At 40.5% G+C, this 25,722-nt stretch overlaps 1 protein-coding gene across 1 annotated transcript; it reads right to left on the reverse strand.

The window, feature by feature from the left end:
- Positions 1 to 1,005: 1,005 nt before the first annotated feature.
- On the reverse strand, positions 1,006 to 8,572 carry LOC141556258 (vomeronasal type-2 receptor 26-like). The gene is made up of 4 exons (XM_074290525.1): positions 8,435 to 8,572; positions 6,568 to 6,672; positions 3,022 to 3,145; positions 1,006 to 1,934 (listed from the first exon to the last, which is right to left on the reverse strand). Exons 1-4 carry the CDS (start codon positions 8,570 to 8,572, stop codon positions 1,006 to 1,008), a joined length of 1,296 nt encoding a protein of 431 aa, XP_074146626.1.
- Positions 8,573 to 25,722: the final 17,150 nt, after the last annotated feature.

Consider the following 25,722-nt stretch of genomic DNA (forward strand, 5'->3'; position numbering starts at 1 on the left):
TGTTTGCATGAAGTCAGGATTGCAGTGAAGTAAGGGAAATAAAAGACTGAGCCTGGTAGGGACTGAGAAGCCTGGGGACATCCTGTTTGATGGAGAAGTGGAAAGGAGGGGACAGAAGTTTTTGGATTCGGCCCAAGGATACAGAGTTAAATGAGGTCTAGTGGCAGCCCTAGAATCCTTTGTAAAAGAATTTACAGACCTGAAAACCTAGATTGATAAAAGAGGTTTATTTTAGGGTTTGGAAGTAAAGTTAAAGTCTTATTCGTAAAAGATGAAGGTGTAGTTAAAAGGGCACTGGAAACAGTGTTCTAGTGGGCAGAGAGTCTTTGGGGCCAGGCATAGAGCTGGCATGTTTAGACCCCCTGCAAAGAGAGAGCTCTAGTCTGCATCTTTTATAATAGGGGGCTTTGGCTACAAGCTGAAGGGATCTTGTGGGTGGAGTCTCAGGTTGGTTCCTGACTGGGTTTCAGATGGCTAGATAGAATTTGAATTGAATTCAATGGATTTCAGGACTGAGCCATCCCCACCTAGATAACACAGAAGAAACTGTTTGTGCTAAGAGAGGAGTCCCCTCACTGAGGCAGAATCAAAGGAGGTTTTCTCCTTTAAGGATTTTTTGGAGTTTTGGGGTTTCTTCTTCAATATGAAAACTGAAATGTAATGTTTACAAAGACCAGCAATAGAGTGGAGAGGTCACCTGCAAATAACTTTGCTTTTTCAAAAACACAATGATCCAAAACTACTCTGAAAGTCTTTATGATGAAACTGTTGGTGTTACACAGTTTGTAAAAAATTATTTTTAAGGGGTCTTTATCTTAAGCTGAGGAATAACGCATGCATCTTTATCAACAATGCATTTATATAAATATTTTGTGTAACTGCATGTGTGGCCTCTCATTGGTTCTGGGGTTGAAAAAGGAGGGAGAGAATGTGAAAGTCAAACCTTTAAAAAAAATGTTAAAAATAGTGTTTTACATGGAATGGGGGAAATAAAGATATCAAATTTTAGAAAAAAGAAAAATCCTTGCTCCTGGAACTCCTTTGATTCTTGTTCTGTTTTATGGTATTTTCCCATGATGTCAGGAGAATCACAAAACATTTTGGAATAAAAATGCATCCCAGTAACCCAATGCTTGAGGCCAAGATGGAGAAAATCTCCACAATCATCACAGCTTTCCCTTTGGAGCTCTGATATGTGGGGAGGAAAGAGATCCAGACGCTACAAAACACCAGCATGCTGAAAGTGATGAACTTGGCTTCATTGAAGGCATCAGGCAAGTTCCTGGCCAGGAAGGCTATGGTGAAGCTGCCCAGCGCCAGAAAGCCCATATAGCCCAGGACACAGTAAAATGCAAAGGCGGAGCCCTCATTGCATGTGAGGATGATGTGCCTAGATTCAGAGTGTGTGTCTGCTTCTGGAAAGGGGGGAGAGGTCCCCAACCAGATGGCACAGAAGAGCACTTGAATTCCAGAGCAGATGAGAACAACACAGTAGGGCACTCTAGAATGAAGGAATATCCTCATCCTGCTCCCTGGTCTTGTAACCCTGAAAGCCAGAACCACTATGATGGTTTTGGCCAAAATGGAGGAAACAGCCACTGTGAACACAACTGCAAATACTGTTTGTCTGAAAAGGCAGGAAGCAGTGGTGGGACGGCCCACAAAGAGCAAGGAGCAGAGGAAGCAGGAGGAAAGGGAGGTGAGGAGTAAGTAGCTGAGGTTCCTGTTATTGGCTTGGACTATGGGAGTGTCTTGAAATTTCACAAAGACCCACAGAACCAGGGCTGTGAGCAATGAGAGTGAAAGAGCTACAGCTGTCCCTGCCTTCCCCCAAGGTTCATTCACATCCAGGAAGGTCACAGTCTTGGGAAGGCAGTAATCTCTCTGCTCATTGGGATATTCATCCTCTGGGCACTTCTGACATTGCTCAGCATCTGCAGGAGACAAACAAGGACTTAAAGTTTAGGTTAAAATATTTCTCTTCATTCCCACATTAGGAAATAGTCAGGAGAGCTGCAGCAAGTCCTTCTACTTCCATAGGATGCAAAATCCCATTCTCTCTTTACTGGATGACACAGTCACTGGTAAGTTCCTTGTTATACTGGCCAGATCAAATCTATTCTTTCCTTTGATCCCTGGTTGGCTTTTGTTCAAGTTCTCTTTATTTCTTTTATGTAAGTGATGTCACCTTTTCTTCTTAACCTAATCACTAAGGACAGTAAGCTTAGACAGTGGAGGCCTTCAGTTTCAAATATCCAGATTGCTTCTATGTTGTATTGGGCAACAACTCAAATTGAAGAGCTGCTTGTATCAATACTTCCTCATTCTTTCCAGCTCCTAGTTTTCCCCTTTAAACAATTAATATTGTTGAATTTATATGAATTTTTAAACTTTTTCTTGGTAGATACAATGCGTGTATTCTTGTCTCCTCTGTTGGAATAGAATCTCGCTGAATGAAGGATTCACCTCTCTTTTGTCACTCTGTACTATTATTTATGACCAAGTTCTTCTCTTACTAAATGACTATTGATTGGCTGATTGATTAATGACTTATTAACTTGCTGTCATGTTTCTTATAGAAAACCTGTTTCTTTTGTTTTGGAAGTGTTCCTTTTGTGAATCCTAAGAAAAATGAAGCCTTTCCAGGATATATTCAACAATGAAAAGGTAACTCTTTAATACCTTCATTTAATCAATTAATTAAAAGAAAAATTATCTTTGGATCTTCCATTGGATTTTTTCACTAGTAATTGGAATATTAGATTGACTTATTTTCACCCTATCTTTTGGGTCCATGAGACCTGAAATTAGCGTCTAGAATGCTACAGTGACACAACATCCATACTTGCTTTCAGAAGTGTCTGTGTTTCCTAAAATTTTTTTTTCCTCATTGATTCTCCCTCTTTTTTGGGAACTTCTCAAATATTTTATTGATCCTGCCACATCCGTATTGAAAACCCAAAGAAACATGGTAGTTCTGCCACAAATTACTAAGAACTAGGGTTCCTTGCAGTAACTCACCCCTATGACTAGAGATTTCTCCTTCTGAGCATGGGGAGCAGCTGAAGCAACAAGGTGGCTTCCCCTCCAAAGGCAACTTCCTGAATCCAGCAGGACAACTGGCAGTACATACTGCAGAGGGAACCTAAGATAGTGACAGGAGACTAGAATAAACATTTTAAAATGATAGCTATTTATGTTTGTGAAGAAAAGTGCAGCTTTTTTTTTTTTCTCATTCTGGTTTTGAGAACCACCTCCATAGATACATAATTAAAAGTGTATATGAAAGATCACATGATCCAACATATTCTTTCCATTTGTCACCTACTTTTCTGTAAATCTCAGTGACAAACCTTCTCCTATTGAACCATTCACAAAAATGTATTTCACACCCTGATCATTTAAAGATAGTCCATATATTGGCCAATTACAAAGAAGTTGACATTCCCACTTTCAGTCATAGATGTGGGAGAGATCTCAACAAGATCCTGAAGCTTCTCCTTGGGCATGGCCATTGTACTGCAAGTGCCCAAAGTAATGTGAATTTTAATTGCCTAGAAGTGCTCCTAATATGGTCAAGGGTTAAACAAGGATGCCCATTAACACCATTATTATGCAATATTGTACTGAAAATGTTTTCTTCAGTAATAAGTGATGAAAGAGAAATTGAAGGAATTGGTGAAGGAGTGGTGTACACTTTGGGCAGAACAAATGCCGAATTGGATTTTGGAGTGACAGAACACAGAGACATTTGGAATGTAATTTTTCAGCTTCAGATATATTGGAATGCCTTCAGGACAGGCCTTTGTGGACAGCACAGGGTGCATCATGGCCCAGCAGAGGTGGGGTATATTTAGGACAGCCTGGAAAAGTCCAGCATTGGGAATTTATTGTGAGGTTCTTAGCCAAAATACAGCAACAGTGTCTACTGTGTCCTCATCCAGAAAGTCAGCGCATCAACAGTTCTGCTGTGAGACATTGAGAGCAAACAAAGAAGAGAACCTGGGAGTCAGTGAACTTCAGCGAGCCAGCTCAATGGCAAGCCTGAAGCACCATTGGCCCCACACAGTCAGTGAGAGACCTCTGTTCTTCTGCAAAAGTCTGAGATAATCTCTTGTGTGTCTAAGGAACATAACTCAAATTTTAAAAGTGAGAAGAGGAACAAAAAAAAACTCTGACCATAAAGAGATATCCCTCAGGGAAGACCATAATAGAAGGCTGGAAGAGGATAACAGTAGCAAAATGCCTATGAGCAAAATCTTGGGGAGGATGGGGGGGAGGGCATATGAACTCTTTTCAACCTCAAAAGCCCCTCTTGAAAAAGCTCAAAAAAAGATCTTAAAAAAGAGATGAGAGGAAAATGTAGGAATAAGAGTTATGAAGGAAAATTATGACAATTTGAAAATAAAAACCTAAGCTTGGAAAAGGAAATAATGAAATGTCTAGAAGAAACAATTCTTTAAAAAACAAATTTGGGAAAAATGGGAAAAATATAGAAATTAATTATTTCTTAAAAATCAATTTGGGTGAGGTTAGTAACAAGATGGTGGCAAGAACACATGCATCTTCCAAAGCTCTCCTTTACCCTGAATCAATTTTAACAACATTCAGCCTCAGAATTAGTGCTAGAGTGTCAGAACCCACATATATTGGGAGTACAACATATTGCCAACTGCAAATATTCTCAAAATTCTTCAGAAAAGGTCTGTTTTGCTCCTGCTTAGGGATGGACTGGGGTTAGGCCAGGCACAGACCTCAGGCAGGCAATGAGACCAAAAGCAACAGCTCACCTTGAGCAGACTGGAGGGGGGCAGGGTGTGGTCTCTGCTGGCAGAAAATCTGGGGGGAGCACTTTAGCATTGACTATGAATATTCAAATAAAGGAAACTTTCTCTGATTGAGTAAGATGACAGGAAAAGATAATAATTAATGTTGGTGTAGATATGGAAAAACTTAGACACTAATGCATTATTGTGGAGTTCTAGAATGACTCAACCATTCTTGAGAGCAATTATGTTCAAAGGACTAAAACAATGCGCATATCCTCTTATCCAGCAGTGTCTCTACTGAGTGTCTATCTCAAAGAGATCTTAAAAGAGGGCAAAGAACACATAGATGAAAAAAGGTTTTCAGCAGCTCTTTTTATAACAACAAGGAACTGAAAATTGAGTGGATTCCCATCAGTTGGGGAAGGGCTGAATAAGTTATAGCATAAGAATCTACTGGAATATTATTGTTCTGTAAGAAAGGATGACTAGGATGATTTCAGAAAAAAACTTGATTAAACTGAGGTTGAGTGAAATGTACAGAATCATGAGAACATATTACAGAGTAGTAAAATTATATGATGATCATTTCTGATAGACTTGGTTCATTTCAACAATGAGATGATAAAACATAATTCTAATAAACTTTGGTCTTACTTGGTTGTGAGTGAGTGTGTGTCTGTGTGTGTGTGTTTGTGTGTGTGTGTGAATTGGGATTAAGTGACTTGCTCAGGGTTAAACATCCAGGCAGTGTTCAGTGTCTCAGATTGGATGTACACTCAGGTCCCTCTGGCTCCAGTGTCAGTGCTCTATCCACTGTGCCTAAACAAGATTTGATGTATATAATAATGACAGAATCGTGGCATGCTATTAGACATGATAACCTGGTTGATTTTAGAAAAAGAGGGAAAGAGTTGCATGAAATAATACAAAATAAAATGAGTTGAACTAAGTTGAACAGCAATGGTTTTTTAACAATACTTTGGAGGTCTAAGGCATTTTGTATTCTATAACTTCTAAAATCAATTACAAAGGATACATGCAAGTATAAACAATTTACCTCCAAAGAAAGATAGAACATGGATACTTTTTTTTTTGCACACATGCAAAAGGAGAAGAGAGGAGAGGAGAGAAGAGGAGAAGAAAGGTCAGGAGAGGAGAGGAAAAGTCACCAATAAGTAATGGAAAGTCATGGTTATATATTGAATCCTCTATGTTGTACTGCATACAAGTTAAAGGTTTTTTCATTCTTTCCTATATGTTGAAAAAAATACAAATTATGTCTGCTTTGAAAATGGCAAAAAATGGGAATATGAAATGGCATCTATAAATTGAAGATTTGTTGAACTACATATTATATTTGTAGATATCTGTGTGAATATATAGATATAACTTTACATATATATATGCAATGAAATTTTTCTATTTGTTTAACAATATACCTATGTAGATGTGCATAAATATAATAAAGTATTATAGTGATGTAAGAAATAATAAAGAGGATTGCTACAGAGAAAACAGGGGAGACATGTATGAACTTATGACAAGTGAAAGAGAACCAGGTCTTACAGTCTAGCCAGTTTTCCACCCAGCTGCAACTGTCAATAATGTAGAGTACATCACATAAGTCAAGGTTTCTTCCTGTTTAGAAGCATAAATTAACAACAATGTCTCTAACCTTGGAACTCCATGCATCCCACACTATGACATTTGCACAAATTGTAAAATCTTGACCGGGCTGAGCTTGTGGGATAAAGTCCCCCACGTACAGAAGATGATCATTATAAAAATCGAAGTATACATAGTTCATAATGGCATACTGGGCCTCTGTACGTCGATTCTCATCCACAAACACCTGCTCACCAACAACGTCCTTAAACTGGGTGTTCTTCAGATAGGAGTGTAGCTGAAAAAGAGGAGAAATGTTCATCAGTGAGTGGTACCTCAGGGAAAGGAAATTATACACGAGAATTTATGGAGCTTTGTGCTCTTATTTTCAGGGGGGGATCAAATCTGGGTTTTTTTCTGGACCTGCAGGGCTCCCTGCATCTCCCAGGTTTGTAATTTCAGTTTCACACTCAAGTCCTCCTTGTTTCTCATCCCCTTTATAGAATGTATTGTCAAGGTCTGCTTGCAGCATCTCTGTAATATGTTCCTCTCCTCTTCTCTGCTACTGGAATATCCTCATGACTTCACACCTGGATTATCCCAATAGGCTCCTGGTGAGTGCTCTCACTAAACTTCTCCTATTCTGCCCTCCATCCTGCCTTGGAAGGTATTGTTCTGAAGCACAGGCCAGACTATGGCACTCCCATCTTTCATAATCTCCAAAAGTTTTCTCCCATCTCCAGGATAAACTTTAAAACCATTTGTGTGACATTCAAAGCACTTGGTTTAAATCAGGAGCTCAATACAGTAGCCACTGAACACACAACACCTGAGGAGACTGCAGAAGTGGCAGCCATTGCAGTAATTCTTGTAGCACAGATGTTAAGAGGGTTGAAGAGCTTGTCAGAAGGGTATCACAGGGGTCTCTTTTAAAGCCCTGGGACAGGACTTGGTTGCTTTGCCAGTACCCACATAGAGCACACCTGCCTGGCTCACAGTTTGAGAGTGAGGAAGAGAACTAGCACACAAGAACATTTAGGCAGAGCAGAATATGGATCTTCTCACAGCTGAAGGGCAGGAAAAAGTGCTTGTGGTAACTCACAGAACAGAATAGAGGCCAAGACATTAATAAACACATTTCTTCCAGTATCCCACTTCTTGGGAGAAGTGAAAATTCCATCTCCCGAGAAGAAATCCTGAAAATAGCTGCACAAAATTCCTAAAGTTTGGCACATTGGCCCTTTTACCCTGGAAACAGGGCACTACTCTAATATAAAGGTAATGTCAAATAATAGGCTTGGAAAATTGACAAACAATAGAAAATGATCCTGAGTCCTGATCACAGAAAATTTCTGTGATGAACAGGAAGATGAAAAATCCAAACTAAGAAGAAAATAAAGTCAAAACTCCTATATCCAAAGTACTCAACTAAAGTAAGAATTGGTCTAAAGCCACAGAAGAGTAATAAATGAATTTCAAAATGAAGTCAGAGAGGTAGAGAAAGAAGTATGGATAAAAATGAGAGATGTAAAAGGAAACAGAAAAAGACATATAAGAGAAACAAAGCCTTAAAAATCAGAATTCAACAAATTGAACAGGAAACATAGAGGCCCATTGAGGAGAATATTTCCTTAAAAATTAGAACTAAGAAAGTAGAAGGTAATGATGTTTTGAGAAATTGAAGTCAAAACCAAAAGAAAAAAGAATGAAAAACAGTATGCAGTATCACAGTGGAAAATGCTGACCTGGAAAACAGAAAGAAGTGAGATCATTTAACATGAGACTACACAAATTCTACAATAAAAAAGAACATGGATTCTATCTTTAAAGAAAGTATTAAGTAAATTTCTCCTGCATTCCAGAATATGAAGGGAAAATAGAGTATGAAAGAAGCTACAGATCATCTAATGAAAAAGATCCCCAAAGGACATCACCAGGGATATTATAGCCCAATTCTAGACCTCCAAGGTGAAGGAGAAAATAGTGCAAGGATGCAGCAAAAAATACATCTATACATGGGAGCCACATTGAGGATGAAGGCACCCCTCTTTCCTCATTACCTGCCATGGATGAGGCAATAGAGATTCTTCATTTCCCAAGGATCTTTTCTCAGATCTTTTCATCAGTATTTCATGGAGAGCCCAAGCCACAGCATATACAGCATTGTAGATGTTGTAACTCAAGGCGGAAGTGGTCATGTCCAAAGGGTAAAGAGGTAAATGTTTCAGGGAGCCATTTGGTAAATATAAATCTTGCTCTGGGATATCTGGTTGATCTGAGCATTTCAAAGGTGATGGCCTATGTGCTTGAATAAAATGTTCCCTCATTTTTAAAGGAGATTGATGCTCCCTGATCAAACTCACAAACCCAGGGACTGGAGTAGTCAAGTGTGTAAAGAAGAGAGTGGCATGGAAAGTGAAACCATAATGGTACAAGGCTCTGGTCGTAGTGTCTAAATGAGATGTGGCAATCCACACCTTCTTGGTTGGAAATAAAAACCCTGGTGGGTTTCCCATAAATGTTAATGAGTCTATGTCAGTATGAAGGACAATGACTTGGACTTCTGAAATTAGGATCCTGGACTTAAAGATCTCAGAGGTCTCCTTATTTTTTCGGTCACTGAGAGGGATCTTCTCTGTGAAGGACACACAAACTCTATTCTTTTTCATTTCTTCTCTCATTTCCCTGAGGAATTCCTCACCTCTCATGTCATCAAAGACAATCAGACCTATCCAGTTCCATTGAAAATATGCCAATAAGCGGACAATTCCTCGGTGAAGAGAAGAGGATTTGGGGGCCATTTGATAGAGGGAAGGAAACTGGACTTTGTCAGCAAGACTGGGATCAAATGGACCATAAGTAATCTGGATGAGAAAAAAAATATGGATGAGCAGGTGCATGCTACTGCTGAGAGAACTAAAGTAAAATACACAGTCAAATTGGTATATTTATTGTTAGAAGAAAGTTTTAGATTTTATTGTAAAGTTTATCATAAATGAAAATTTCTCTCTGAAAGTCTATCTCTCTGTGAGATCTCAAAAAGACAATGACTTATTGAAGGCATTCAAGCAATGAACCTTCCTTAAGCTTCCCAAAGGAACCAGAATAGACAAATTATTTCTTCATTTGATCGATGGCCCAGAACAAATTTCTAGAGTAAACCAGCTCTATATTATTGAGGCTGAAGACAAGGTTTTCTTGGGTGAATGAAAGAAAACCACATGATCAGAACTGTGTACTTTTGTGATTTGGGACAAAATAATATTCACCTATGAATGTCATTATTGGTTTTAATTGTGGTATTTTCAACAAGAAAATCTAACTGGTTTCCAATAGACCCTGAATATCTATTTCTGGCTTTATGAAATCAGAAAACTGAGATTCCTAAAGTAACTTAGTGAGATCTAAATGAGTGATACAGGAAAGACACCCCCAGTACAATGTAGCTGAGTAGCTGACATCCTTCCAATCACTAAATATGTCCAAGAATATGACTTTTCAAGTATAATGATAAAGCTCATTCTTCTTCATGTATCATTGCTATAAATAGAACAAACAGGAAACAAAAAATGTTTTTTCAACACTAGAGAAATGCAATTCAAAACAAGTTGGATGTAGCAAAAGACACCTATCAGATTTACAAATATCCCAAAAACATAAAAGGAAAGCAGAAAACGTGGAAAATTTTTGTAAGAAGTGTCTCTGGTAAAATTCAGCAGCAAACTGGGCAAGGGAATTGCAATGTGTATTGTAGATTGACTTCATGTCTTAAATAAAAAGTTATTTCTAGGCATATGAAAAAAATTCTAAATCACTATTTTTAGAGATGTGCAAATTGAAACAATTATGCAGTACCACATCCCACTTATTAGATTGATTAACATAACAAAAAAGGGAATCATAAAAAATCCGGTAAGGGATATTGTAAACTGGGGACATAACACACTATTGCTGGAATTGTGATCTGATCCAATTATTATGGGAAAAAATTTGAAAAGATGATCAAAAGGCTTTAAAACTGTTCATATCCTTCCATCCAGCAATACATTTGATAAATCTATATACCAATATTATTACAAAAGTGAGAAAGGACCAATTTGAACTAAATTTGTTAAGCAGTTTTTTTTGTTATGGCTAAATATTGGAAGTCAAATGCACATATTTCAATTGTAAAATGGTTATACTATCTACAGTATATGATGATAAGGAAATGTAAATTGGGTGATATAAATGAGAAACAAAACAAAATCCCTGGAAAGTTCTAGTTACAAACATGTAAAGTGTAGTGAGCATAAGCTGGAGAGCATGCTACACTTGAATAGCACTATTGTACCATAAGGAACCGTGAATGATTTAGAAATTCTCATCAATACTATGAATCAAGAAATTCTGAGAGAACTAATGAAGAAATATACGTTTCACCAATAGAAAAAGAATTGATATTGTCTGAATCCTGAATGAAGCATACTATTTTTCATTTTCTTTCTTTCTTTCTTCAGAGTTCTCTTTTACAAAATGACTGACATGGAAATGATTTTCATGACTGTACATGTATAACTGATATCTGGATGCTTATCTGTTTAAGTAAGGGACAACATAAAGGAAGAAAGAGAAAGAGAATCGGGAATTCAAAACATTAAACAATTGTTTTTGTCATGCTATTAGTGGAAGCAATGAAATATGATATAGTAACAATGTAACATTTAAGAAAATAAATAAATATAATTGTAAAATAATTGAACATAGTTGAAACATGTCCTAAACTGCACATAAGTGGTCTAATGCTTCTTTAAAGTTCTCATAAACATGAAAACTATGGAAAAAGAGTGCACCATGTAAGACATTCATGACTCTTTTTACCTAACATTATTCTACTCTGCAGATGATCCCACATTAATTATCATCAGACACTACTTGAACTGTATTGTTTATTCTCTTAGACACATCAGAAGGCCTGTTCCAAAATGTGATAATCATTACCACCATTTTTGCCAAGAATATTTGTCTTATTGACAAATACAGATATTCGCGGACTGCATAAGAGGGCTGATAAAAACTCAAATCCTCTATGACAAATAGTGTTTCAAATCTGAGGGTCACATATATACCCACACATCACAGTGGGAAAGAATCTGCCCATTTGGTGAAGGAGACTTATTCAACTTATCCTGCCATGTTCTCTCTTATCAGGATCAAGAAAAAATAATCCCTGAATGGAACAGATTGCCTCTTCTCTTGACCAGACTTCCTGCTGTTATATTATCTGGCAACAAAGGTCCTAGATGAAGGCTTCTCATGAATCCCTCACTTAGACAGTTCAGTCATGTTTCCACAAGGACATCTAGAGTTGATTCCTATGCTCTTTAAGCTTATTAGTTTTTGTTTTTACTCTTCTCCAAGTATATGGTCAGGACTATTTATAATTTTAATGTTAGTGATACAACAAAGATCCCAATTACTTTTTCTCCAAGGGCTGTAAATAGTGAATCTATCTGTAAAGAAACAATAGTTAAATAAAGTTAGGTTAAATCAGAAGAGCTTTAAAACAAGGGATGTGGATAGAAATGGAGAGAGGCTTCCAGTCCTTCACCTTTTCATATGAGTAGTTCCATATTCAATACTGACCTCCATTTCCTTTAAAGGAAACAATCTAAATTTTCATTATTTCTTTTCCATGAAATCATCCCCAATTTTCTTTTTGCTTCTGAACACACAAAACAGTCACCCATCTGACTGACCAATGACAGAGTTCACTAAGCAGCCAGCTTAAACTACAGTGCCCAGAGGGTTCTCTTTTCAGTTTGGAAAAGATGAGGTGCTTTCTGAAATGTCACTCCTTGCACTGAATGTTTCTGCTCTCCTTCTGTGCCCATTATTCAAGTTAGGATCCTCTCTGAGAACAATGTCAGGAATGTTCTCAAAGTCTTGTCCATTCCTAAATGTAAATATGAAGTTCTTAAAACAGCTCTGTGGACAGGCTTCCCAGTGCTCCCCAAAATAAGCACCTTATATATCAGTGCTCATGCTCAGTATCCTTTTATAATTAATTGTCATCTCAATAAATTCTGGACTAATAATGAGGAACTAAGTGATTATGAAGAATGAAGCTCATAGAATGAGGTTTAAAACACAGAAAATTCATTCAACTTAAAGTCAATAATGGTAAGACTTAATCAGTTCTCTTCCACCAGTGAAGTGTGTAGTATCGAGTAAACACTTTAACTTCTCCAATCATTACTGAACTTATCTGTATAATGGGCAAATAGAACTAGTTTTGCTTTTAGATCCTTTCTTGGGTTGAAGGCTAAATGCCTTCTTGGCTTACAATATGGTTGATGGTTCAGGAGTTGTTCATTTTCCCTGATGATGAAGACAGTGGCTTTGTCAGTCACTAGAGAGTTAAACTGATCTAAGAAAACCCAGATTAATTAGTATCCCAGTTGATCATTAGCTGCATGATAACAATCTACCTTTTCTCAGTCACAGTACTCTCCACTGTAAATGGGATTTATAAGAATATCTTCATTATGAGTTTGTTGTGAAGATCAAAAGAAATATGTTTGTAAAACATTTTTTTAATTTTTTAAAGCTATACATAATTGCATTTTATTTTACTGCTGCTGCTCCTGCTACTTCTACTACTAAAACTACTGCTGTGACTCCTAAGTTGTACAAAAGAACAGAGAATGTATTAGGTTCTATCTCATTCACCTGGGGTAAATGGTAGAGGTCAAGCAGGGTCCCCATCTGAACAGACAGAGCTGATGTGGCTCCTCCAATGGCAGCCACAACCTTTCCTTGCTTTCTGCAGTTGTAATTAGGGAGGGGTTGGTGTGTTCCAGACAGCCACCGCAGGTAGTGCTCCAAGGTCCTTTCTTCACTGGAATAGGAGTTGTACACACGGTATCCCAGGGAAATGTTGGGCAACAGATTGGGATTCCTGTTAACCTCAAGCAGGGTGAAGCCAGGCATGTAGAGTTGCTGGTAATTTTTTTCAATATATCTGGTGAATTAATGGTAAATGTTATAGAACATTAATGCAAACTTTGCATAGAATTCATTTCAGAAGACGGATTTCCCAACATTTAGTCACGACTAACGATTGCAATAGCTGTTCAGCTCCTTCCATTTGAATTCAAACTAGCCTCTCTCCATACACATTGTTCCAGTGTTCTTTTTTTTTTTTTTTTTTTTGGTAATTTCTTAAAGGCTGAGGACTACTGGCTTTACATCCCAGTGAAACTCTGCTTGCTTCAATCATTCACTATTTCCACAAGAAGACATGGATAATGGTTGATTCTAGAAGCCTTAGAGTATAATGGGAGGGAGAAATAAGGTACTGTGATGCAAGGTGGGAAGAGAATAATTCGATTGGTTAGAGTCACTGATATATATATGGACACTGTACAGTGAGACCATATTTCCCTGAAGAAATAAGGGAAGATTTCATAGAGATCATCATTGTCTATGAAAATTGAGGATATTTTGGTATCTGGGTATTTGGCAAAGAGGTCCTTTTAAAAGGAGGAAATTACACCTCTAAATTCTAATAAACGTGAGAATAGAATGTGCCACAGATTCAGACAAGCAATATTTTACTCAGATCCTATCTAATGTCTCCTATAAAATAAGTTCTGGGTTCAGCTTTTCTCTCTTCTCACTTTTTCCTTTTCTCTCAGGATCTGAGAAGAAAAGTCAGTTCCAAGATTTTGATTTAGTACCAGATCTTCAACCAGGAACCCAGGAGCAAAAAACTTATACCTTCATTATCCTAGGCCATGTTATAATTGACCAAACCTTGTACATTATTTGCAATGGTGACTACCTCTCAGACACTCTGGGCTTGTTTTAATGTATGGAAAAGGTTAGCGTGACATTATACTCACTTATATTCAATGTCCATCAAATTATCATTGATGCTGATAATATGGAGTCCTTGACTTCTCTATGGGGTGCAGTTCTCAAGGAAAAAATCAAATAATTCATAAAACTTAAAAGGGATTTTGATTTAGAACAGGATTGTGATTTAATATTTCAGCAATGCGTGGTGACACTTCCCCTCTAGGTCAAACTTCCCACTTTTCCTAGATGCTGAGCAACAAATAGAATAAAAAGAAGCATATTAAAGCAGCAAAAGAATAACCAATAATTCATATCATTTAATGGCCTTGTTTCTTAGACAAAAATATACACAACTGTAACAAAATGTTTATAATTTATTAATATTGATTTGTAGAGAATTTTTATTTATAAGTACAAAGAAAAGTACACATGAAAAAAAAAAAAAAAAAAAAAAAAGAATCCAGAGGAATTAAATAATGACATAAGGCTACAATAAGTTTCAGAAAAGAATTCTTATCTGCCAAAGAACCATTCAGTGTGACCTAAGTTACCAAGACAGAGTAAATAGCTGTTGAGCTTCTCCTCTTAGGAAAATGATCCATAATTTGGTGGAGGATCTGAATTTTTTTTGCTATAGCACAGAGTTACAAAAGGTTATATTTGAGTGTTGCATGGCTATATACTGAGATCCTGCTGTGGAAAGAAGGGATTTGCAAAGAGAGTTGATTGTGATAATGCATAAAACTAAGGCTTATGCAGCAGCACAAAAGTCAGGATGTTTGTCAAAGTCATAGAAACTAAATAAACACCCATGTGTCCCTGGTTAAGGAAGAGTTAGCTTGAGAAATTAAAAGAAGCCCCTCTCACAGCACCTCGAGAAAACAGAATTGTCCAGACATCCCTGAGAGGGAACAGGCATTTCATAAAGCCATTTGCAAGTATGAGTACTTGCTAGCGCTCCACAATTCTGTCTTTTCCAAATAAAGTCAAATTTCCCAGCCCTCAGTTTCAGGCTCCATGAGTCCTAACACACTCAGTACCTTTGAGATTCCCTAAGCTGGGACATGCTGACTTTCATGACAAGATTACTTCTTTCCAATTGAAAAGAAAATAATGATAAAATCACCTACCCACAGGAAGGAGTAAAGATAACATTATATTTCCCAATGATAAATGAAGAGGGACAAACAGAATTATCCCTAACCCTAAATTTTCTGAAGAAGGGTCCCATGGCTTCCTTACAAGGGATGCTCTCTTGCTGTCAGATAGGCAAAGTGGAGAGGAGACACAGTTTCCCTTCCTGTGAACGGGCAGATTTCCCCTTGCTCAGGATCTTACACTCAGCAAGAACTCTGTCCTTGGAAAGAGAGGCAGCAGAGTCCAAGTACTTCTGCTGCTTCAGGCCATTAACCCTTCACTATTTACATGAAGTCAGGATGGCCAGGAAGGGAGGGACACAAAAGACTGAGCCTGGCAGGGACTGAGAAACCTGGGGACGGCCTGTTTGATGGGGAAGGGGAAGGAGAAAGGAGGGGAGAGAGGTTTTCTTTCTTCAACTTTGAAGTTAAGGAGACACAGTGAAAGCTGCCAAGAAGATACAAACATGACGAGACAGGGAGAGGGGAGAGACTCATACTGAACAATGAGAACTTTTCTTGCATCCTCTCAGTGGAAATGAGCACAGGCAGAGAGAGGCACTTACCTAAAATCCCTACAAGCCTTGCCAGGAGGCCTCTGAAACCGCTCTGCTCCTGTGACATTGCTCACTTCAGGTGACTGTAGGGGGAGAAAGAAGCCGATCTCCACATCTCCAGGGATGTAATAAATGGGTTGATCTTCATAGCACTTTTGCCCAGACCCTGGAAGCTGCAGCAGCAGAGACACAGCAAGGGAAGAGACGAGGTGAGAAATGCTTCTCACAATATGGGGCCACATCTCCCTGGACAGTAACCAAAGTTTTAATTCTGAGGCAATGGAGCCACTGCTCCTGCTCCAGCCAAGTCAGCTGCTTGAGTCAGGGACTGAGGAGGGACTTTTCTACAGAAGCCTGAGCTCTGATCTCCAGGTCACACTGGAGGAAACAGAGGGACATTAGTCAGGTCCATGTGCAAGACAAGGACAATAGTGCAAGATGAGTGACCATTATATACTTTCTGTCTCCGGGTGCATTTATTTTTAGATAGTTATTGGGTCCATTCTTCTTACACCATATTCCACAGAGAAGTCTCAGTCTCAGAAGAATTCCGGGGACCAGCCTGCCTGGGGCATCTCCAGCTGAGTCCCTGCATCCAGGGAAATCATAAGTGCAAAATTATGTTTTGACCTCTCTGTCCCTTGTGCCAAGTCAGGCTCCATCCCAGAAGTGCCTTTTGTAGAAAAATAGTTTTGTGACCTGACTTCAGCCCATAACCTGTGCTGGAGAAACCTCATGAAATATTCTATTGTAGGTCACAAGATTTATTAAATCGTTCCGAGATGACAATTTCCCTAAAAGTCAGTAAAATTGTAGCCTTGATGCTCATAAGTTCCCTGCACCAGAGTCCATGTGAGCCAGGTCCCAGGCTCAGAGCGCAGTGAAATCCATTTAGAAGAGTCATTACAGAAAGTCCAGTGCTCAGAGTTTTCCTCTGCTAGTGGGTCTCCCTCTTTCTGTAGGATTGTAACATCCGTCTGTTAGAGATGAAAGGAGCCTCAGAAGTTCCTCAGTCCAGCATTTTTAGGTCAGATTTCCTCTCTCCAACAATCAGAACAAAGACACCTGCAGGCCCATTTTCCCCACCTCAGAAGGTCAAAATCACAGGATCCACAGATAAACCTTTGCACTTTGGGCAGTGGGAGCAAAGACTTCTGAAGTCCCAGAGACATTTGGGGGAAATCTTTCATGAAATCTCTGTTTTACAGATGAGAAATATCTCCCAGGGGATTAGATTGACTTGCCTGCCTTTACACAATATGGAGCAGAACAATCCTGAGGTTTTACCCCAAAGCTAATTTCCTCCTTCTCCCAACCACTGCCCTTAGAGAAGGTCACAGGCGGAGTTCCTGCAGTCAGAAAGCCTTTGGAGCAGAGCTTATGGCTCCATCCTTCAGCCTCCAATCTGAGGGAGAGGCCCCCGAGTGCATGAGATGGGGCCACTTTCCTCTGTGATTCCAGATCAAGAGATCAGTTTAGCCCTGGGGGAGGTGATGCTGCTCCTGGCAGCGAAAACCAGTCAGAGTGCACCCCCTCCAAGGCCTTTGATTGATGAAGTAACTGAGGGAAATAAGGTGAAGGACTTGCCTTGGGTCACAAAGTGGTTCCAGTAAGTGCCTGAGGCCAGATTTGAACTTGCTTCCCATCACCTAACTTTCCCTGTCCAATCTGACACCCTTCCAATGGAAGATCCACTTTTGGATCTTCAGGGAACTTGTCCCTCCAAATAAGGAGGTCAGAGTCCTCTTTGGGGCTCCTTCTTCCCACTTTGGAGTAAATCTCAGGGGAAAAAATAACCTTAAAACAAAACTTCATTATGACTCCTGTGTAGGGTCTCCTCAAAGTGCTCCTAGCAGAGGAGATTGGGGGAATGAGGGAGGCTTCAGTTACACACACACACACACACACACACACACACACACACACACACACACACACGTGCGTGCACATACACAGACACACAAGCCACAAGCACCACAACATTGCCTGCGACATTTTGTGAGTAAAGAAGCTGTGGTAGAGACCAGTGATTTTTAACCACTTCGTTTCCAGGTGGATTCATCTGGGATCCTGCTGGGAGCCCTTTGGGGAAGGAGACTTCAGTCAGCCCTCCCCCTCTGGCAGAGAACTCTGGGAATTCCACAGGACTTTGTCTCTTTTGACTTTGACCCTCCTCAGGACCCACTTTTTTCTGGGGATATTGGAGTGAATTTCTGGTAAAGACAAGGGGGAACTGATGCTCCAGGTCCTGAGAGGACCATTGCAGCCCATCCAGAACACTGACGAGACAACTGCCATCCTGGCTAGAAAAGGGAACAGGAGTCACACAGGGACTGGCAGCAGGCCGGCTCTTCATTTCCTTCCACAGAGAGAAGGCCCAACAGCAAGGACTCAGAACCAGGCATCTGGGATGCATCTAATATGTTCCCATTGTAATGCCAGAGAAACTGAGGCAAGATAGAGATTAGAGAGTTTTTTAATATTTTATTAATTGGACAGTTTAATTGACTGGACAGGACTCTTGTCTCAAAGTATCCAGTAATGAATGGGGGAATGATAAACACTTTTATAGCTTTTCAGTCAAAGGAAAGGAAAAAGAGCAGGAAAAATTAGAAGCCTTGGTTCTATCAGGATGGGGGGGGAGCTGTAAATTTTTACTGAAAGCCAGAGTCAGAATGTTTGAATAACAGAAGTAAAGATGTCAGTGAAGTATCCAAGATAGTCTTATCTTTTGGAATATTTTAGAGGGGCAGTGTCATCAATTCTTGGGGGCAGAAGGAGCTAGGATCCAGGAAGTCTGATCTGCTCCTCATCTCCCATTGACAATTTATAACCTTAGAGCAAATGGTCCTCAGTCTTAATGAACCAAGGGGCGTTTTATGACTTAAGGGACTGAGGCAGAACAGTTTAGGAAACTGAGATAGAACAATTCAGGGAAATTCAGTCAGGACAATAAGGGAAACGAGTGCAGGGAAACTGAGGTAGAACAGATCAAGGAGACTGTGGCATAACATTTCACACTCTCTCTCCTAAATGTTCAAATCTTTGAACACCTTCCTCTTGATACCCAGGAGCTCTTAGCACCATAATTTTGACCGACTCCACTTGGGAGCGGATGAGGTGGACCAGAGTATAAAAGATGCAAGGACCTATGGCAAGAGCAAGAAGAAGGAGAATCAAAGGGTCCTGCAATAGATGTAACAAGTGTTGTTAGCCAGGGGGAGGAATTAAACAGTGACTGGTACCAATTCTTTCCCTGTCCCTGCTCCAGTCGTCTAGTCTCAAGATTCTTGCGAACCAGGGCTAGACTTTCTCTGATCACCCTAGAGTTATTAGCATAAAAACAGCATTCCTCGTTTAGGGCAGCACACAGGCCTCCCTGTTGCAGAAATAGTAGGTCAAGTCCCCTATGGCTCTGGAGTACCATCTCAGCCAGGGAGTCAACTTGGCTTTCCAGTTTGGAGATGGATGACTCGATCTGAGTCAGGTCTGTGGTCATTTGTGCACTTAGCTCAGCATACCCAGAACTGCCCTTCAGGAGGGCTGCAGTGCTGAGGGTGGTGGTGCCTGCCAGCCCGAGCCCTACTAAGAGGGGAAGGAACGGCAGAGCCCGTTTCTGTCTGATTGTCTCCACGGGGGAAGAATGGGACCGGAAGTGGTTTCATGCGTCCCCTCCTGGAAGGACAGACAGGCTGGGGAATACCGCTATCAGGACACAGAACGAGTCTGGCCTTGTGAGGAAAGTGGCAGAATAAGCACACCTGGTCAGGCCATCCCTGCAGGCAAACCATGAACCTTCAGGGGCTTGATACCACACTGCACCATCTGATGAGGAAGCTGAAATATTAATCAAGGCACTGGGGTTACAGAACTGGAGGAGAGGGTCAGAAAGACTCGTGAAAGCAGCCACCAGGCAGGTTCCTATACCTTGGAGACTCCCAAGGGTGATTCTAGGCTGCTCCCAGGTACAGTTAGACTGAGAAGTGGTTCCAGGAAGGGAGTCTGTCAGGGCAATCCCAACAAAATAAGGGGAGCCAGCAATCATGGCCCAGCTGGGGATTTGTGGAGTTCAAATAGGAGTGCACTATGGGCAACAAATCTAGCATAGAGTGAGAACCAAAGGATTCAGGGGGACTGTCAACTGGAACTAAGGGGTTAGAAATAATAGGAGAACTTTGGGTCAGGGCAGGGGTCTGTGGAGCTAGGGATGGTGGTGTCAGAATAGGATCAGCCAGGACTGGTGTTCTAGGTGGGACTAGTAAAGCAGTCAGAGGTCCCACAGGCTTAGATGGGGGCAGATCTTTACACTGAACTAGGAGGTAGTGGCTGAATTTGAACGTGCTACCTGCTCGGAACAAAGGGTAAGAGTTTGGGACTGTTCCCACTTCTGGTGGGATGGTTGCTGGATCGTTAGGATAATGCGGGGGGGGGGGGGTTCCAGTGTGGTCTGAGTATGCTGGTCAAAGGTTTGGATGGTCATCCTAAAGGAGTCATCTCCTGAGATTGAGCACCACCCAACACCAGGGCAAAGTCGGGGGGGGGGGGGTCTATAGGAGCCCTGAAGTAGAAGCAGGGAGCCAGGGAGGGATCTACTGTCATGGAGAGTTCTAAACCTGAGTAGTATGTGGCATAAAAGGAGGGACCTGCTGCAAGGTCTCTAACGGTCATTATCCATATGGGCTTTGCGGCCTGTGGGTTTCCCAGGGCTTTGGAAAACAAAGGAAGGAGGAAGAGAACTAATAAAAATCCCATAATAGCACTTCCAGACTGGGGAAATGGCAAAAGGGGAAAGGAGCCTTTAGGGGGCTCACAAAATAACAGTAAATACAAGGATTAATCTTCCCAGGGTTTCCCACCCAGAGTCTTTGGGGTAAATCAATGACCGGAGAAACGGATTAGTCTCAGCTTCAGGGGGTCATTACCAATCTCTGTTTTCCATTCCATGGTGACCGCCCACTTCACTTGGCTGTAGTGAATCCAGGCGGGGATTGATTCAACTTTAACAGCTGTGGACGTGGTGAGAATCACAGTATAAGGTCCTTTCCACTTGGGTTCTAGGCCAGAGGTAGAAAATTTCTTTATCAGGACTGCATCACCAGGCTGGAATGGATGTGCTGGTTCAGAGAGGGGAACTGGAAGGGCTTCTCGTACGAGGTGTGAGATGTCCTTCTGGGTTTTCTGTAGGGCCTGTAGAAACTTGATAAGGGAGGAGTTAGAAATTTCACCTATTTTATGTTCCCTGACCATGGGTAAAATTGGAGGTGGCCTCCCAAAAAGAATTTCAAACGGAATTAAACCCAGTCTGTTGGGAGTGCATCTACTCCTCAGTAGTGCAAATGGCAGGAGCGAGACCCTCTGGGTCTCTAAAAACGAGCTTTGTAAGGTACTCCTTAAGTGTTCTATTTATTCTCTCTACTTGCCCAGAGCTCTGAGTAAGCACAGTAGAGCTTCCAATCAATGCCCAAGGCCTTGATTATGCCTTGTGATATTTTGGCAACAAAGGCAGGCCAGTTATCAGGCCCTATGGCTACTGGAAGACCAAAGCTGGGCATTAACTCATTTAGTATCTTTTTGACCACTGTGAAAGCTGTTTCATTTCTGGTGGGGAAGGCTTCTGTCCAACCTGAAAAAGTATCCACAAAAACTCACAGGTATTTGTACCCAGCTGTTGACGGCTGTACCTCAGTATAATCTACTTCCCATCTTTCCCAGGGTCGTGTCCCGTAAGCCTGATTCCCACACGGGCTTCCTTAATTCTTTGCATATTTACTGTAGCGCAAGCGTTACATCTATGAATGTAACTTCTGTTCAATTGGCGGACATCCTTTATATAATATCTGCTCAATAACTGATGCATTCTCTTTTCCCTCACATGAGTGAAATCATGCAAATCCTTCACCAGCATTCTACTTAATGCTTGTGGAATAAAAATCTTGTCCTCTATGTACCACCAAGCTCCCTCCCTCTGACCTCCCCTCTGAGAAGCGAAAATATTCTCTGATGGGGAGTAGGGAGGTAATGGAGGAAGAGGGGTGATTGCCAAAGGCAAAGAGGTGGGGGAGGAGATGGTGGCTTGGTGAGCTGCTGCATCCACAGCCCGATTCCCCACTGCTTCCATTGTCTCACCAGATTGGTGAGCTGAGCAATGAATAATAGAAACAGAAAAGGGTAACCATATGGAATCTAGCAGGGAAAGTATCTCTGCCTTATTCTTAATTTCCCTCCCAGCAGATGTCAACATGCCCCTGAACGAGATGAGGTGAGATCTTTCAAGACAGTTGTGAAAATCGAGTAAGGCTTCATCTACTTCAGAGTTCGAGTAGGCCTAAAGGACTCTGAAGTTCGAGCAAAGGGCATTGCCTTCCCCTCCTATGATATCATCTCCCCTGTTTCATCCAAATATGGGCAACTATGTACTTATTGGTCAAGTTCAATTTCATGGGTAGATCTCGTGTTTAGAATGTAAGACTCTCAGCCAATGAGGATGAGGGTCAGTGGTGGGAGGGGGCATTTTGCGTTAGGGATTAAAAATGCTGTCCTGCCCACAGGAGGTGCTTCCTCTCTTTGATAGTCTGCTTGAAGGGTGGGACGCCCTTCTCGCAAGAATGTACAATAAACTTTGCTTTTCTCTAGAGCTCTCTCCAGCTTTTTTATTAAATGGTGACCCCTCACCATTTCCATACCACACAGTTTGGGGGCTCGTCCGGGATCCTTTACTCGGTGAGTAAGTGAACTCCTTGGTACTAATGGGGTGGCACCCTGCCTTGATTTAGGCAACCCGCCAGCGTCCAGGGGCTTCTCCTTGCTCCCTGACATAGAGTGGACCAGAAGTGGAGAAATTCAGAGAAAAGCAACAGAAACTCCGCGGTGAAAATCCCAACCGGTTGGTGGAGGACAGATAAGTCAAGAAATTTGCTGCCCAGCAACCCAGTGGAGGTAAGCCCCTGTGAAGCCCCTTGAGTCTAGTTATAGGTTCTGGAGGGGGCTGTAGACGGTAGACAGGAAGATAGCTAGGCCTTCCTGGGTGACTGGGTTAACTGGCGACAGTTAGTGTGTTTGGGCATTTAGGAGTCTGTTAAACTCCTTCCAAATTCAATGGGTGCGGCCCAGTCCCAGCCAGCCCTCGCGGAGAGAAATGAGAAAAATATCAGAAAATACCGGTAGATAGTCCCTTGGGAGATAAATTAAGTAATTGGAACAAACTGCCAAAATATGAGGAAAAATAAAAAGCAAGAAAATGATAAGGTATTGTTGTTTTGTTGCAGACTGGTGGTGCCAAAAGGATTAAATGGTACCTGAAAGGAAGGACCTGAGAGAATTTAATTCCATTAGCCCTTCTAGGGGCCTTTGGGCAGGGAGGAGAAATATGTCTTTTGAAGCAGGGGCCATCTCAGCTGACCAGAAATACCCCTTAGTAGATCCCATTTGGGATCAGAAACCCTGTACATTGGGAAGTATGTGGGATTGAGCCAGTGAAGATGGTGGCTTCCTTCCTTTTCCTCCCACGTGTCCTGACTGCAGCAGGGCCACGTGGGCCGGGGGAAAGAAACCGCTATTTAGTGAAGTTCATTGTTTTAAGTGTGATAGCAAAGCAGTTTTATATTATTGGGAATTTAAAGCTGTGTTTGGGATTTTAAGTTAAAACATAGGTTATTAAAACAAAATGCTGGTAGCTTAACTTAGGGGAGGTTGTGGTTGTATCTCCCTACTTAGATGCTATGTTTGCTAAAGGTATTGGGTAATTTGTAACTGAGCTATGCCTTAAGTATTTGTCAGCTCTGTTGGGCATGTATTAAGTTTTATGAAATTTGGGTCAGTTACTTGCGAACATTGAAGTGTAAAGTTTAAAAATATATACATATATATTTACTTAAAGACGGGACAGGAAAGATTGATTTATAAAAGTAATTAATAGTTTAAATGGAGCTATGATATATTGGGTCAGGAAGCATGGTGGTGTGGGGGAAGGGTGACCACGTGGAGAGGTCCCTCCTCCCATTAAGTATAGTGGGCTTTTTTGTTTGTTTGTTTATTTGTTTATTTTTAATAACTGCACCTCCTTGCTGATTTAGATATTAATTATTTCTACTGTTTAAAGGAACAGCCTACATTTATATGGTGTTAATAACTGAATGTTTTATTTTTATTTTTCAAGTCTATAGCTGTTCTAAGGAGTTGGAACTGAAGTTTTCTAAAAGCATTTCATTTCTACTAAGATCTCATCTAACTAAAGAAAATTATTTAATGTTTATTTACATGCATGATAGTCTCCTTGTTTAAAGATTATTTTAATCTGATCTGATAATTTGATAGGGTTATTTGCAAAAATTTTAATCCTTTTCAGAATGAAGAGAGTATTAATGTTAACTCTGAAAGCTCTGAAAGTTTCTTTTCTGTGGAAACGGGATGGACAACATGAGATTTAGAATTTTTCTTGTATTGAGTATTTTGAAGGCAAAATAATCTGTAATGTTAAACCTAGAACCATCTACTTTATGAAAGAGACTGTATAATCTGAACTTCCTAGGATGAATCTTTACGGTGATCCTTGAGAACTAGATTCACCTGAAGCCTTGATTAATGATAATTGCTGTAGGAGATAAAATCTTTTGGGACTGTAGCTAATATTTACTTGGAGTTTTGAATTCAGGTATAACTGTTTGCATAGGTCGTTAAACTCCACCATCTGGAGGTGGGATGTTTAAAAATTGGGACAGTTACCTGAAGTAAAACTGCCTTAAATAAATCATGCCCCTAGTTTTTCCTCTTATGTTTGCAATCAGAGCCAAGTGGTCAGTGAGATATACAGTACTAGGACCGCTCCCACTTTGCCTCTCTTTGAGACAAAGCTGGCAATCTCTGGAACCCCAATCCTAGACTCCTGACTATAGATCTATATTCAGATGCGTTTTTCATGTTTTGCATGATCATGGTGGGGAAAGAATTTATATGGAAAGAACTTTTGACACTCAATCCCCTATTAAATATGCAGAGAAGATGAAATGAAGGGGTATTCAAGTTAGAACAATATTAAATCTAGAGGGCTGGGAGATGGCTCACAGATTCCAGAATGTTGAAACATGAGGCAATACTATTAGAAAAGAATGCTCCATAATCCAAGATCATAATTTTAATCCTGCTTCCTTTTTGTCCCCTGGAGAACAGAACTATTGCTGTATAAAACTGTATGACTATTGCTATTTTGGGAAATTTACTAGTCTGTTATGTATAATCTGATAATTTCTGTAAACGGGGGGGGGGGGTGGTGGGGGGGAGGGGGAAGGAAACTGAGATTTCAACTGATCAGAAAATTGGGAAAAACTGATGTCTTATTTCAGTTCAGGCCGAACTGGAAACTACTTACTCTTTGCTTACCTCATCATTTTGGTTCCCTGATGAAGGACCTCGAAACCTAGACATAATTTGGGTACTGAATGGAACTCTGGAAAAGGTAAAAGATTTTTTTTCTTTTTGCAGTGGACATCCAAGCTGCTTCTGGCCTGGATCGTTGTTAGAGCTCTATGCTCGGGCACAATTCTTTTAAGAATTGCTGCGATTGATGAAAGGTCTCCTTTTGTCTTGTTCTCTTGTCTCTACAGATAAGGGAGAGGCTGCAAAAAGTTGGAAAAGCTCTTTACCTGTCCACTAGCTAGACACACCTGATTTTAGCAGATGCTGGGTTTGGAGAAGGCTGCAGAGATAAAAGGCCTTTTGCATCTCAAGGCTTTCTAATCAGACCTCAACCTTGCTTTCAAACCTTGCAATAAACATCTTTTTACTCATCTAGGTTTTCGGCCCGTAAATTCATTTACA

The sequence above is a fragment of the Sminthopsis crassicaudata genome, chromosome 1 (assembly GCF_048593235.1).
Source record: "Sminthopsis crassicaudata isolate SCR6 chromosome 1, ASM4859323v1, whole genome shotgun sequence".
NCBI lineage: Eukaryota > Metazoa > Chordata > Mammalia > Dasyuromorphia > Dasyuridae > Sminthopsis > Sminthopsis crassicaudata.

Bases quoted from the DNA above. Each gene is read 5' to 3' on its own strand.
- LOC141556258 (XM_074290525.1), bottom strand. From the start codon at position 8,572: ATGACCACTTCCGCCTTGAGTTACAACATCTACAATGCTGTATATGCT. The intron at 6,673-8,434 runs GTAATGAGGAAA...CCTCTTTTTCAG, and splicing joins TATTGCCTCATCCATGGCAG to CTACACTCCTATCTGAAGAA. The intron at 1,935-3,021 runs GTGAGTTACTGC...TGTCTCCTGCAG, and splicing joins AGAAATCTCTAGTCATAGGG to ATGCTGAGCAATGTCAGAAG.